Genomic DNA, 15,677 nt, shown 5'->3' on the forward strand with positions numbered 1-15,677 from the left:
TGTGGTGAGGAGAGATCCCAAATCTGCCACAACTTTATTTGCATTGCTGTACTTCTGAACATAAATCAGCAGCTGTTTAAGATGGTTCCAGTAAGTTGATTCATACCGCAGACGAGCCAGTTTAAGTTCCAGTGCCTGGTGTTTGTACTTTGAGTCTGAGCTCAACAGTCGCTTCACTCCTGCCAAAACTCCTATATACACATCATCTAGTTTGTCAATCAACTCCTCCATGGCAGAATTAAAGTTATCAGAAGAATCAGAAAGGGATGCCATCTTTGTTGACAACACAACCTCTCTGAAGATCCCTTCAAATCTCAGAGAGCAAGACACAGAGTAACTATTCTGGAGCACTCTATTCTGCAAGGTACTACGGTTGTTTTGCTCAAAAAATATGTTAGCATGAAACCAACATTCAGGTTCAGGAAGAAATCAACGTCAAAGCAGTAGCAATCATGTTTCATGCCAAAGCACTACTAATTTTTTAATATTTCAAAAATTAAGTTTATATCAAAAGTTAAAGGCAAAGGAAATTCCAACTTTTATTCAAAAAAGTTAACTAGGCTGTTAAGTTATTCCAACAAATTTATGCACCTTCAAAAAGTTGATGTTTCCATTAACACGAAAATCAAAAGCAGAAGATACTTGGTTAAATTGGAGTTATTACCTCGTCCCAACAACCATACTAAAAGTAGTACCACTTTGTTATTTAAAGTCCTATTATAGTTTATACTCATGGGATCTATACACTCAGACCAAAATATAAAGTCATTTTCACCATAAACCAAAGTAATCAAGATCAATTGAACTGTTTGTTCCTGCCAAAAGAAAGTCTATTGGATTTTCTTTTAAGATTAATTTTTCTTATATTTACAGTGTATATACTATCAGTACTGAATAAATAATAACTATACAAAATTTAAATTTAAATTTGACTTTCGTATATATATATATTAAATCTAACGGTGATAGTGTATATACTATCCGTATATATAAGATTTATTCTTTCTTTTATTAGTTTGTCATCAATTTCTCTTTGATTTTCCCCTTTGGATCAATTATAAAAGTGATAACGCTTTGTCTCATTATTTTTCTCTAGATGAAACACTACTTATGTATGATGGACGAAGAATGTTCTAATAACTGCAAAGTGATACTCGCAATGTTTTACAACCTTATAAATTAAAATTGTGTTAGATCCCAAGGTAATGTCATTAACAATAAAGATTGGTATATGATTGCATATGTATGTATAAACATCTCCTTAGGGCACATTCAGGGTTGAGGAAGCAATCAAATGTGATGCCATTAGCAATCATGTTCTTGCCAAACTACTGCTAATATTTTAATATTTCAAAAAAGTATTTAAAAAGTTTAGTAAGTACCTGGGTAATTTGCTTTTAGAATATACATCTATAGTTCACAAGAATATAGATATGAAATTCAAAATTAAATGTTACTTCAAACTTAAGGTTCTTGTCCTTAGAATTGGAAACTTGGGAAACAGAGCTAGGCATCCATATATATATATATATATATATATTTGGGCAAAAAACCCTAGCGGCCATTAAACTATTGTCAGGATCATGTTTTGACCATCAAACTATTTTTCATCAATAATTAGCCATTGAACAACTTAATCAGTAAACCCATGGCCATTTCGTCAATAATGGTACTTAATTTCTGAAATTAGCATGAAGCAAAGCACAGGGTCAATTTTATCCAACAATTTACAGATCAAATGCCACCACTTTTTGCTGCCGCTGCTCAGTCACACCAGACCCTTGGACCCTGAGCGATGGCAATAAGCCGAAACCCAAGTCCAAGAACCCCAAGAATCGGCTTTCCAACCACAACTCCCGCTGGATTATCAAAGCCAAAGCCCAGTACTTGAGCCAGTTGAGGCGCAACCAGGGATCCCGGGCTCAGACTCCCAAGTGGATTAAGAGGACCCCTGAGCAGATGGTCCAGTACCTGGAAGATGATAGGAATAGCCACTTGTACGGAAAGCACGTTGCTGCTGCCATCAAGAGAGTGAGGAGCCTCTCCGGGAAGCCTGAGGGGTCTTCTAACATGAGGGAAGTGATGGGTTCTTTCGTTGCCAAGCTTACTTTCAGAGAAATGTGTGTGGTGTTGGAGGAGTAGAAGGGTTGGAGACTGTTGGTTTTTGAAGCATAAACAAAGATATCAAAACTATATTGAGAGCTGAAAAAGGAGCTTAATTTTTTCATTCATCAACACCCTATTTATAGTGCTTACAAAGAAACAAACTAAAATAATTTTAGCTAACAATTCTCTAGAAAATCTCAACAAAAACTACTTGATAACATGATCTTCTACCTAGCAAATCTTAGCTAAAATATTTGATCCTAACAATAAGACTTATTCTTCTACCAATTGAATGATTCTGATATCAAACTTAATCTGATAAAATCTGTAGGAAAAGTTGGCATATCTCAACACTCCTCCTTGGCACTCTTACTGCAGATCCCCAACTGTCTTCTTAGGCATTCAAACCTTGTTTTGGACAAGGCTTTCGTAAAAATATCTGTAATCTGATAATCAGTCTTGCAATGAACTAGAACAATTTCTTCGTTCTTTTGAACTTCTCGAAGAAAATAATATTTAATTTTGAAGTGCTTAGTCTTCCCATGAAACACTGGATTGTTGGAAATAGCTATAGCAGCTTCATTATCAACAAAAATTTGAGTAGCTACTTGTTGAACTGGATTTAGATCAGCTAACAATTTCCTAAGCCATAAGGCTTGATTAACAGCGGCCGTAGCAGCAACATATTCTGCCTCAGCGGTAGATTGAGCTACCACATCTTGCTTCTTAGAATTCCATGAAAAACATCCAGAACCCAGGTTGAACAAGTATCCAGAAGTGCTCCTCATATCATCATATGAACCGGCCCAGTCACTATCTGAATAGCCATGTAACTCCAATTTTTCTGATTTTTTGAAACAAACTCCAAAGTCAGCAGTGCCTTTGACGTACCTGAGTACTCTTTTTGCAGCTTTGAAGTGCAACTCACTTGCACAATGCATAAATCTAGACAGTAAACTCACAGCATACATAATATCAGGCCTTGTTGCTGTAAGATACATCAAACAACCTACAAGACTTCTGTATAGACCTTCATCAACTTTGGCAGTTCCATCATCTTTACTAAGCTTCTCGTTCTCCATCAATGGAGTGCTAATTGATTTGCAACCTTCCATATTAAACTTTTTCAACACATCTCTTGCATATTTGTGCTGACTTATGAAGATTTCTTGTTGAGATTGAATAACCTCCATGCCAAGAAATTAGGACATCTCTCCCAAGTCTGTCATTTCAAAAACTTGCTTCATCTGCTCCTTAAACTGATTTACCAAGATTGGCTTACTTCCTGTGACAAGCAAATCATCAACGTATAGTGAAATAACAATTATATCATCATTGACAATTTTTACATAAAGAGTTGATTCACTCAAACTCTTCTTAAATCCAATCTTCAGAAAATGATCATCAATCCTGCTGTACCAGGCTCTTGGTGCCTGTTTTAGGCCATATAGCGCCTTGTGAAGTAGGTACACCTTGTCTTCTTGACCTTTCACTGCAAATCCTTGAGGTTGCTCCACAAAGATCTCCTCTTCCAAGTAGCCATTTAGAAATGCTGACTTGACGTCAAGTTGATAAACTCTCCAGTCTTTTTGAGCTGCAAGTGCTAGGATCAACCTGATGGTGTCAAATCTTGCTACTGGTACAAATGTATCTGAGAAGTCCACTTCAAATTGTTGAGCATATCCCTTGATGACCAACCTTGCCTTGTGCTTGTTGATGGAACCATCAGCATTTAATTTGGTTCTAAAAACCCACTTTACACCAATGGGTTTCTTGTGAATTGGTCTGTCCACAAGCGCCCAAGTCTGGTTCTTTTCAATCATTCTCAACTCCTCCTTCATTGCCTCGATCCACTTCAAGTCTTTGGCAGCTTCTTCATAATCTGCAGGTTCAAGAACTGCAACATTACATTTGTTATAAATGTCAGAGAGTAATTTGGTACCTCTAATTGGAATATGATCTATTGATTCATCAATATTCTCCTCCTGCAATTCTTTAGATTCTGATACCTTGAAATGTTCAACTTTGAAATTGATCCAGTCCCATGTTGCGTATTCATCAAAATGGATGTCTCTACTAACTATCACTTTTGCAGTCAAAGGTTGATAAACTTTATAACCTTTGGTACTGCTGCAATAGCCAATTAGAATCCCAACTTCTGCCTTTTCGTCAAGCTTGCCTCTCTTTACATCAGGAATATGTATGTAGCAAATGGAGCCGAACGCCTTCAAATTTTGTACTGAAGGTTTATATCCAAACCAAGTTTCAAACGAGGTTCTACCATTCAATAATTTTGTAGACAACCTGTTTAAAAGATACACTGCAGTATTGACAGCTTCTGCCCAAAACTTATTTGGCAATTTTTTCTCAAACAACAAACACCTGGCCATCTCCATGATTGTCTTGTTCTTTCTTTCACTTACTCCATTTTGTTGTGGAGTGTAAGTGACAGTTAATTGATGTTCAATTCCTACATCTTCACAAAACTTGTTGAACTGATTAGAAGTATATTATGTTCCATTATCTGACCGAATCACTTTAATCATCTTGCCACTTTGATTTTCAATCCAATTTTTAAACTTCAAAAAAATAGCAGCAACCTCTGATTTTTGTTTCATGAAATAGACCCAACAATATCTACTAAAGTCATCAATGAAAACTATGAAATACCTGCTGCCATTTAATGAAGAAGTTCTCATTGGACCACATACATCTGTGTGAACAAGTTGAAGCCCTTCTGAAGCTCTCCAAGATTTGTTGTGAGGAAATGACAATCTTCTTTGTTTTCCCAACTGACAAACTTCACAAACTCCACCTTTATCTTCTATAAAAGGCAAGTCCTGCACAAGACTATTCTTATGCATGTAGTTAAGTGCAAAATAGTGATAGTGGCCCAATCGTTTATGCCATAATTCAAATTGATCCACTAAACTTGGGTATGCACTTGAACTTGCTTTCAACCAATTTAGAGAAAAACTTTTTCCATTCATTTTTACTGAAAAAAGTTCACCTCCATTTTGATCATAACTGACGCGGCTCCTATTTTTGAAGACAACAGAATAATTTTTCTCAAGCAATTGTCCAACACTCAACAGGTTTTGATTAATTTCAGGTACATATAAAACATCATAAATTATTTTAGTACCTGAACGATAATCAATAACCACATTACCTTTGCCTTTCACCCCAATACAATCTCCATTTCCAATTTTAACTTTGCAAATATATGATTTATCCAATTCCTTGAATATGGACTCATCATATGCCATGTGATGAGTACAACCACTATGATAGAATAGTTATTTGGCACATTTTGCAGTGTTATTTCGGCCTAATTTTGGCTATTTACTGTGCTAAGTACTGAGGTCTAACTCATATTTCACATTGGTATGAATTATAGGTGATCGGCATTAAAAATGATCTCGCGGGGAAAATTTCCAGAAGACTTGTCGTCCCAGGGCGTGGCCACGCCTTGGAAGGTGGACGAAACCGAAAGACGGACCGTGGTCCACGTGAACCCGAAGCGGGGGATCAAAACTCCAAAGGGGATAGCTTTTTGAATTGCTCCAGACGTCTCTGGCCTTGATTTTTCTCTGGTGCGGCGGCTATAAAGAAGGGAGGAAGCAGGATTCACACATCATCAAGACCTTAGCTTTAATTCTCCTTTTCTACTTTTTGTCAGACGCTTTCCGTCGTTTCTTTTTTGTTTTTTCTTCGGCAGCAAATTAGATAGCTAGATTGACATTGAATCAAAAACAGTAGCTTTAGTTTTCTCTTTCCCAGGCGCTAGACGTCGCTATCCTCTTCTGACTTTCAACTTTTCCGCTGGACAATTCATTCGTAGCTTTGGCTTTGTAATTGGGACTCCGAAGCAGGGACGAAGGCAGGGCCTTTTCGGTTGTTATTGCAGTTAATTTCCCTTTCCCAATTCTTTGGCAAATAATTGAATGAATTCAATTAAATCACGCGGGATTGAAACGATGAGAAGCGGCTAATTTCCCCCTCTACCCAAAAGGTTGACGCAAGGGCGCGGTCCATAATATCTGTGAGATCTAATAAAGCTTTCATTATTTCCTCCAATTTTGTTACTATTCGTGCGTTTCCTGAATTAATTGTTCATGGGTATTTGATTAATTGAATATCAACGGCCGGGTATTTGATTTAATTTAATAGCCTACTGCCACGTTAATTAAATAGAATCCGTAATTGTTCATTTAATTGACACCCTGTGGCAACCACCATAATTGGTTTTATGATGGGGAAACGCAGGATCTAGCTTAAATAAACCCTCTTAGCGCGTTTATTGGTTAGGGTTGGGTTCTTCTAGCTTTAATGCAATTGGGTAATTAAATTCCTACGGTCGTACCTAGGGTTGTTATCTGGTTAGGGAAGCAGTCAATGGTCATACCTTGACTGTCGAAAAGGTAAGGAAGAACTGGTTGTCAGAGCTTATTGATAACTATAACCAACCTAGTGATAAATGGATGAAATATCTTTGCATCGATGATCATTTAATTGGACCGTGCCTGCGCAGTTGATCCTTTGGGTAGAACTTTTGTTAATTGCTATTTTCAGTGAATTGTGCTTTGTGAGTTAGTTTTGAATTTTGTTTGTTTTATTTTATTTTATTTTTATTTGCCTCCCATTGAAAATCCCCCAATTTCGTTCTACTAATTTGGAAAGAAATAATTTCCTACCTGCTCCCTGTGGAATCAACCCTACTTGCCATTGTACGTAAAATTAGTATTTTTATAGACAAATCCGGTATATCGGATCAAGCAAACTCTTCGGGAACAGGGTGAATCAAGTAACCCATTGCACACCTAGGGTCCCTGCTCCAGTACTTGGATTTGTTCTATAATTATTTAATTGAGGTGATAATTAGGACTTTTTAGTAATTATTATTACACAGGTTCGGCACCTGTCAATTTTTGGCGCCGTTGCCAGGGAGTTGGCGTTTGGATTATTTGTTTCTTTTCAAATTCAGTTCTTATTTTATTTTTTATATTTCTTCTTGATATTTTTGCTAGTTTATGCCCCGTTCTTCTCGCACAGGTGAATTAGTATACGATCCTGAAGTTGAGAAGGCAGCGCGTAGGCGGAGGCAAGAGACCAAGAGGCAAAAAGAAGGGCACTTATTTGCTGCAAACGAGTCAGCGGAAGACGAAGTAAGCATGGCCAACAACCAAACATTGAGGGAGCTAGCTGCTCCGGAGTTGACTCACCAGCCCTTGTGCATCACATTCCCCGCTTTAGCGGAGAATACCGCTTTCGAACTGAAGTCAGGGTTGATTCAACTCTTACCCTCTTTCTATGGTCTCTCTGGCGAAGAACCCCACAAGCACGTAAAGGAGTTCGAGGTGGTCTGCTCTAGTATGAAACCTCCTGGGGTCACTGAAGAGCAAATTAGACTGAGAGCCTTCCCGTTCTCTCTCAAAGATGCAGCTAAAGATTGGCTGTACTACCTACCAACAGGTAGTATTACCACATGGGCGCAGCTGAAAAAGAAATTCTTGGAAAAATTCTTCCCTGCATCCCGGGCTGCGAGTTTGAGGAAGGAGATCTGCGGCATTAAACAATACCCCGGTGAGTCCTTGTACGAATACTGGGAAAGGTTTAACAAGTTGTGCACTAGATGCCCGCAGCATCAAATTAGTGAGCAACTGTTAATCCAATACTTCTACGAAGAGCTCCAATCAACCGATAGGAGTATCATCGACGCTGCAAGTGGGGGAGCACTGGCAAACAAGACACCAAGGGAAGCGTGGGAGCTCATCGAAGCCATGGCAGAGAACTCCCAGCAATTTGGCTTCCGTGAGAGCAACCCTCCCCGTAGAGTCAACGAGGTAGAGACTTCATCCTTACAGCAGCAACTGTCAGAATTGACGTCAGTTGTTAGGCAATTAGCCATGAGAGACGCGCCGCGAGCGAAGGTGTGTGGAATATGCACTAGCATGGACCATTGCACAGACTCGTGCCCTATTTTGCAAGAGGACGGGGCGGAACAGGTAAACATGGCCGGAGGCGTGCCCGCACCCCGCAGGCAGTACGACCCATACTCCAATACGTACAATCCGGGCTGGAGGGACCATCCCAATCTCAGTTATGGGAACAGGCAACAAAATGCATTTCCAAATCATCCACCAGGATTCCACCAGCCATGGCAACCAAAATCGCAACCCTCGTCCTCCAACTCAGGAAGTTCTCTAGAGGACCTAGTCAAAAACCTGGCCACGACTACTACCAACCTGGCCATGACTACTACCCAGCTTCAACAGGAGATCAGATCCTTAGCCGCGAATACCGCGCAGCTCCAGCAGGACACCAAAGCTGACAAGAAGGACCAAGACGTTCGAATAATCCAACTGGCAACTGCCATCAACCGCTTGGAGTCCCACGTTTATGGGAAACTACCATCGCAACCCGAGGTAAATTCCAGGAATGTAAGTGCCATGACGCTGAGGAGTGGCAAGGAATTGGAAGGGCCTAAAGTGGGAAGTTCAAAAAGCAAAAGTGAAGAGGAGATAGAGAAGGAAATTGAAGAGGAAGGGCGTATTCGCAAGGATCCTAAGGTAACCTTCACTTCTCCGCCCACTATTAAATCTAACTTACCTCCTTTTCCTTGCAGGTTGGAAAAGACAAAGAGGGCAGAAAAGGAAAAAGAAATCCTGGATGTGTTCCACAAAATTCAAGTTAACATCCCCCTATTGGACGCGATCAAGCAAGTACCCAAGTACGCAAAGTTCTTGAAAGATTTGTGCGTTAACAAAAGAAAGCTAAGGGGTGATGAAAGAGTGATGGTGGGAGAGAATGTATCAGCTGTACTTCAGAGGAAACTCCCACCCAAATGCGGAGAACCAGGTATGTTTGTTATCCCCTGTAAGATTGGTCATTCTAGTATCAAAAATGCCATGATAGATTTAGGAGCTTCTATTAATGTGATGCCTAAGTCAATCTATGATTCCCTAAATTTAGGACCTTTAAAAGAAACGGGGATAATAATTCAATTGGCTGATCGTACATGTGCTTATCCGGATGGGATAGTTGAGGATGTTTTAGTGCAAGTAGATGGATTAATTTTTCTTGCTGATTTTTATGTGCTCTACATGGATGATAGAAGTGCCCCAAATCCATCACCCATTATATTAGGAAGACCATTTTTGAGTACTGCCCAAACTAAAATTGATGTTAGTAAGGGTACTCTCACGATGGAATTTGATGGAGAAATAGTCCACTTTAATATTTTTGATACAATGAAACATCCTGTTAACTCTCATTCTGTGTTTGCTATGTATACCACTAATCCCTCTGTGCAAGAATTTTCTAAGTTTGCTTATAGGGGTAAATTCAAGGTTGCTGCGAACAAGTCCTATAGGATGAAAGCAATTCATGAGGTAAAAATGGAGAGAAAATTTAGGAAAAAAATTGCACTCAATGGCCATGTGGATCCTGGAGGAGGGCCACCAATTACAAGGAAAATTTAATTACATCCAGACTAAAGAGTGGTGCTATGTCTAGCCAAAGACATTAAAGAAAGGCGCTGCTTGAGAGGCAACCCAAGGATTACAATATTAGTTGTGATCATTTTTCCTTACTTTATGATTTTTCAGTTTTATTTTAATGTTTTGATGGTTTTTGTGGTGTTGGACAGAAGAGTAGGGGTTCCAAGGCGTGCCCACGCTTTGAAAAAAAAAAAAAATCGTTTGGACATCATTTACATGTTGTGGGCAGAAGAAAATGCCCTCCAAGGCGTGCCCACGCCTTCCAACCCCTCCGATAGCGAAAAAGTTAAAAAAAAAAAAAAAAACTTTGACCAAGACCCTACTCCCCCCACTTTTCTATCTTCTTTGACTAGTCTTGGACAATCTTCTTCCAATTTTTATTGCCTACGTTTCCAGACTTCTCCTCTTTGTTTTGGTCGAGCCTTCGCCGCCCACCTCGCACCGCCGCATCCGCCGCCTCCTTAGGCTCCAGCCACACCTTTTCAGTAGTCAGGGAAGTTCTCGCTCCCTCTAGCCTTGCAAATTATTTTTCCTGATTACATTGCGGACAATGTAGGTCTTAGGTGTGGGGGGAGTGGTTTCCATTAGTTCTTTTCCATTAGTACTTTTCCATTAGTTCTTTGTCATTAGTTCTTTTTGCTTTGTTACTCTTTCAAAAAAAAAAAAAAGAAGAAAAAAAAATTAAAAGAAAAAAAAAACATTGTAGTTAGTCGTCTTTTTGGTTATTTTTATGCTTGTTTGTGTTGGGGCATGTTGCTGTGATGAATGACATAATCAAAGTGAGTGGGTATGTGATCGTATATGCTGGCTGTGCATTTTGTTTCCCTTGGCAATGTCATTGAATGTTGAGTATGCTGGAATTTACCCATTTTTGTAACTTTTGGGGAGCTTTTGAGCCTTACTTGAGCATATTATTCTTGTTTGCTCTATTTTGTTTGATTGAGTGGGTATCGCACATGGTATGAACATTCTAGAACTTGCTATTTTGTACATGTCAAGACCGCATTTTGATGAACTGAGTGCATTTGAAATGATAAGGGCATTTAGGATTTAACCCTCTTCAGCTATCTAAAAAATCAAGCCCTCATTTTATATCCCAATAGTGAACCAACTTGAGCTTCTGTCCTTCGTTTCTGGTTGATATCCGTGTTTGTTAACCCAAGACCTCTTTAAACTTTCTTGTTCATCCCTGTGTTGTCAAGGGATGTCTGAAATCCATCATTTGCGCAAAGCAAACGAATTTGGGGTTGAAAGTGCTGATAGATTAGGAGCTATATGATGCTATCTTTGTGTAAAGGAGGGGAAATTGGAAAAAAGGCCACTGACCAGAGGACTTTGGCTTACAGGGCGTGCCCACGCCTTACAGGACTGTCTCTCGAAAAAAAAAAAAAAAAAGATTTGATGAAGAGACCTCGTGACCAGAGGACTATGGACTACAAGGCGTGCCCACGCCTTGCGAGCAGTAAAAAAAAAATAAAAAAAAATAAAAAAATAAAAAAATTTTGGGCACTTGTACAGGGTGTACAGCAAATGGAAACTGCCTTGTTAGTGAAACTCCTCCGGTAAAGCACTGTGGTTATTGGTGAGTTTCGGACATTCTCTTGACACTTTACCCCCTATCTATACCCTCTTAACCCGCCTTTCACCTGAGCCCCGTTACAACCCTATTAAAGTCCCTTTGATTTATGTGTTTAGTTCATTTTTAAGGGGTGGAGATGTGATAAATGTGCAAGCCTATGGTAATGGCATTCCGTGATGTTGAATTGAGTGCTCCTATTATTCATATATATTCTTTGAATTACAACACGTCCGGTGTGTTCTGCCCTTGGTGATATTGTCAGGGACCCTAGATGCTTGTGTTAGTATAGACTACTGCATGACCTCTGCTCTCTTGGTTGTACTTCTGAGCTTTGAAATGCTTGAGGGCAAGCATTGTCTAGGTGTGGGGGGATTTGATAGAACAGTTATTTGGCACATTTTGCATTGTTATTTCGGCCTAATTTTGGCTATTTACTGTGCTAAGTACTGAGGTCTAACTCATATTTCACATTGGTATGAATTATAGGTGATCGGCATTAAAAATGATCTCGCGGGGAAAATTTCCAGAAGACTTGTCGTCCCAGGGCGTGGCCACGCCTTGGAAGGTGGACGAAACCGAAAGACGGACCGTGGTCCACGTGAACCCGAAGCGGGGGATCAAAACTCCAAAGGGGATAGCTTTTTGAATTGCTCCAGACGTCTCTGGCCTTGATTTTTCTCTGGTGCGGCGGCTATAAAGAAGGGAGGAAGCAGGATTCACACATCATCAAGACCTTAGCTTTAATTCTCCTTTTCTACTTTTTGTCAGACGCTTTCCGTCGTTTCTTTTTTGTTTTTTCTTCGGCAGCAAATTAGATAGCTAGATTGACATTGAATCAAAAACAGTAGCTTTAGTTTTCTCTTTCCCAGGCGCTAGACGTTGCTATCCTCTTCTGACTTTCAACTTTTTCGCTGGACAATTCATTCGTAGCTTTGGCTTTGTAATTGGGACTCCGAAGCAGGGACGAAGGCAGGGCCTTTTCGGTTGTTATTGCAGTTAATTTCCCTTTCCCAATTCCTTGGCAAATAATTGAATGAATTCAATTAAATCACGTGGGATTGAAACGATGAGAAGCGGCTAATTTCCCCCTCTACCCAAAAGGTTGACGCAAGGGCGCGGTCCATAATATCTGTGAGATCTAATCAAGCTTTCATTATTTCCTCCAATTTTGTTGCTATTCGTGCGTTTCCTGAATTAATTGTTCATGGGTATTTGATTAATTGAATATCAACGGCCGGGTATTTGATTTAATTTAATAGCCTACTGCCACGTTAATTAAATAGAATCCGTAATTGTTCATTTAATTGACACCCCGTGGCAACCACCATAATTAGTTTTATGATGGGGAAACGCAGGATCTAGCTTAAATAAATCCTCTTAGCGCGTTTATTGGTTAGGGTTGGGTTCTTCTAGCTTTAATGCAATTGGGTAATTAAATTCCTACGGTCGTACCTAGGGTTGTTATCTGGTTAGGGAATCAGTCAATGGTCGTACCTTGACTGTCGAAAAGGTAAGGAAGAACTGGTTGTCAGAGCTTATTGATAACTATAACCAACCTAGTGATAAATGGATGAAATATCTTTGCATCGATGATCATTTAATTGGACCGTGCCTGCGCAGTTGATCCTTTGGGTAGAACTTTTGTTAATTGCTATTTTCAGTGAATTGTGCTTTGTGAGTTAGTTTTGAATTTTGTTTGTTTTATTTTATTTTATTTTTATTTGTCTCCCATTGAAAATCCCCCAATTTCGTTCTACTAATTTGGAAAGAAATAATTTCCTACCTGCTCCCTGTGGAATCGACCCTACTTGCCATTGTACGCAAAATTAGTATTTTTATAGACAAATCCGGTATATCGGATCAAGCAAACTCTTCGGGAACATGGTGAATCAAGTAACCCATTGCACACCTAGGGTCCCTGCTCCAGTACTTGGATTTGTTCTATAATTATTTAATTGAGGTGGTAATTAGGACTTTTTAGTAATTATTATTGCACAGGTTCGGCACCTGTCAATACAATCTCCATTTCCAATTTTAACTTTGGAAATATATGATTTATCCAATTCCTTGAATATGGACTCATCATATGCCATGTGATGAGTACAGCCACTATCAATTAGCCAAGCTTCACTGGAGATCTTGCTTGCAAAGCAAGTGGCCACAAATAATTGCTCATCCTCTTGTTGGTCAGCTACTTGAGCATGTTGGTCTTTTCTGTTATTTTTGCATACCTTTTCGACGTGTCCTTTCTGATTGCATGACCTACATTGGACGTCAGGTCTCCACCAGCAATATTGTTGCAGATGTGAAGTCTTTTTGCAATGTGGACATTGAGGAAACTTTCCTCTTCTTCCTTCATTTCTGCTAGACTCACCTTCTTTCTTGCTCTTCTTGTTCCACTGCTGTTTCTTTTCTTTGCCACCTTGTTGATTTTGAATTTTGTCTTTCACCTGAAAAGCACCTTCTACTGTTTCCTCCTTTCGGATAGCTCTTCTCTGCTCTTGTGCTTGTAATGCATTGATTAGTTCTGGCAAAGTGATTTGAGACAAATCCCTTGAATCTTCAAGGGAGGAAATCTTGGCCTCAAACCTTTCAAGTAAGCTCACCAAGACTTTCTCTATAACTCTGCTATCTGGTAATTGTTCTCCAATCAATCTGATTTTATTCACAACATCTAAGAGTTTGTCAGAGTACTCTTTGATGTTTTCTGTGTCTTTCATCCTGAGGAGCTCAAACTCTCTCCTAAGGTTCAAAACCTGCATTTGTCTTGTTCTGTCATTGTCTTGAAAAGCTACTTTGAGAGTATCCCAAGCTTCCTTTGCAGTTTCACAAGTCATAATTTTTGTGAATACTGCATCAGAAACTGCTGAATGAATACACGTCATGGCTTTTGATCTCCTTTTGACTGCATCTCTATGGGCTCTCATTTCTGCAATAGTTGGAACTTCCGATAATTCAGGAACAGGATCTGTCTCTATCACATCCCAAAGATCATTAGCATCCAAATAGGACTTCATTTTAACAGCCCAGATTTGGTAGTTTTCACCAGTAAAATTTGGAGGATTGGACAAGAAGTTATTTCCTGGCATTTTGATGTTGAAGGCTTAAGTGTATAATTTTATAGTGAAAAGGGTTTCTCACCAAGTTCACTCACTCTCAAAGAAACAGGCCCTTAAGATTTAGGCTCTTGATACCACTTTGTTGGTTTTTGAAGCATAAACAAAGATATCAAGACTATATTGAGGGCTGAAAAAGGAGTTTAATTTCTTCATTCAACAACACTCTATTTATAGTGCTTACAAAGAAACAAACTAAAATAATTTTAGCTAACAATTCTCTAGAAAATCTCAACAAAAATTACTTGATAACATGATCTTCTACCTAGCAAATCTTAGCTAAAATATTTGATCCTAATAATAAGACTTATTCTTCTACCAATTGAATGATTCTGATATCAAACTTAATCTGATAAAATCTGTAGGAAAAGTTGGCATATCTCAACAGAGACAAGTTAGGGACTTCTTTGCTTGGATGAAATTGCAGGTGCCCCATGCTTTTCCGCTTTTCTTTTCTTCTCCTCTTGTGTCTCTTTATGGAAAGCTAAATTATCACTTAGTACAACTGTATCTACCAATTATTCCTCTTATGCTGTAACATCCCTCATCCTGCAATTTACATTTTCCAAGACTAAATCCTTTTATTATAACATCTCCATTACAAATCTAACATCTTACCTCTCCTAAAGTGCAGACCACATATCTTCTTGCTGGGTTCCAATTTATCCATGAGGTTTTTACCATTGCTGTTAATCGGCAGGAGTATCTACGTATGGGTTTAGAAGAGCGTCTCGACATTCTTTGGCTTCTTGGATTTCTAACATCCAATTTAGGACTCCCAATTGAGTCCCTATTTTTTCCTCCACAAAAGACCAGACACACTAAACCAAGATTTTCCCTTCCCTTCCCTTCCCTTCTCTTGGATGGTTCAAAGAAAATAGAGGTAAACGGCCAGTAAATTGTTGGACAAAATTGCCCCTGTGCTTTGCCACGTGTCATGCTAATTTCAGAAATTAAGACCCATTACCGACGAAATGGCCACGGGTTTACTGATTAAGTTGTTCAGTGATCAATTATTGATAAAAAACAGTTCGATAGCTAAAACATGATCCTGACAATAGTTTAATAACCGCTGGAGTTTTTTATCCTATATATTTATATATCTCAAGAAAAAGAAGAAAACACCAAAAAATAAAATAAAATAAAACCTGCAGCGAAGGCATCCAGAGTGCCAATTTCATTTTTTTAAATTTTCATTTTATTTTCAAAAATAAAGGCAATTTCCATCTAATTCACAAAAAATCATTTCAAGACAACTTTACTAAGTCGTATATTTATTCCAACAATTTATGCACCTTTCAACAGTTGATGCTTCCATTTAACCAGAAAAACATAAGCAAAAGATACTTGGTTAAAGTGGATTATGCATGACCT

The 15,677-nt window shown here is 38.9% G+C and overlaps 2 protein-coding genes across 2 annotated transcripts; one reads left to right on the forward strand and one right to left on the reverse strand.

Moving 5' to 3' along the window:
* Positions 1-7,139: 7,139 nt before the first annotated feature.
* On the forward strand, positions 7,140-10,887 carry LOC140012810 (uncharacterized). The gene is made up of 2 exons (XM_072061126.1): positions 7,140-8,619; positions 10,811-10,887. The coding sequence occupies exons 1-2, from the start codon at positions 7,140-7,142 to the stop codon at positions 10,885-10,887; spliced, it is 1,557 nt and encodes a 518-aa protein (XP_071917227.1).
* Positions 10,888-11,667: 780 nt separating this feature from the next.
* On the reverse strand, positions 11,668-14,276 carry LOC140012811 (uncharacterized). The gene is made up of 2 exons (XM_072061127.1): positions 13,195-14,276; positions 11,668-11,878 (listed from the first exon to the last, which is right to left on the reverse strand). The coding sequence occupies exons 1-2, from the start codon at positions 14,274-14,276 to the stop codon at positions 11,668-11,670; spliced, it is 1,293 nt and encodes a 430-aa protein (XP_071917228.1).
* Between the last annotated feature and the right edge of the window lie 1,401 nt (positions 14,277-15,677).

Source organism: Coffea arabica, chromosome 8e, assembly GCF_036785885.1.
Source record: "Coffea arabica cultivar ET-39 chromosome 8e, Coffea Arabica ET-39 HiFi, whole genome shotgun sequence".
Lineage (NCBI taxonomy): Eukaryota > Viridiplantae > Streptophyta > Magnoliopsida > Gentianales > Rubiaceae > Coffea > Coffea arabica.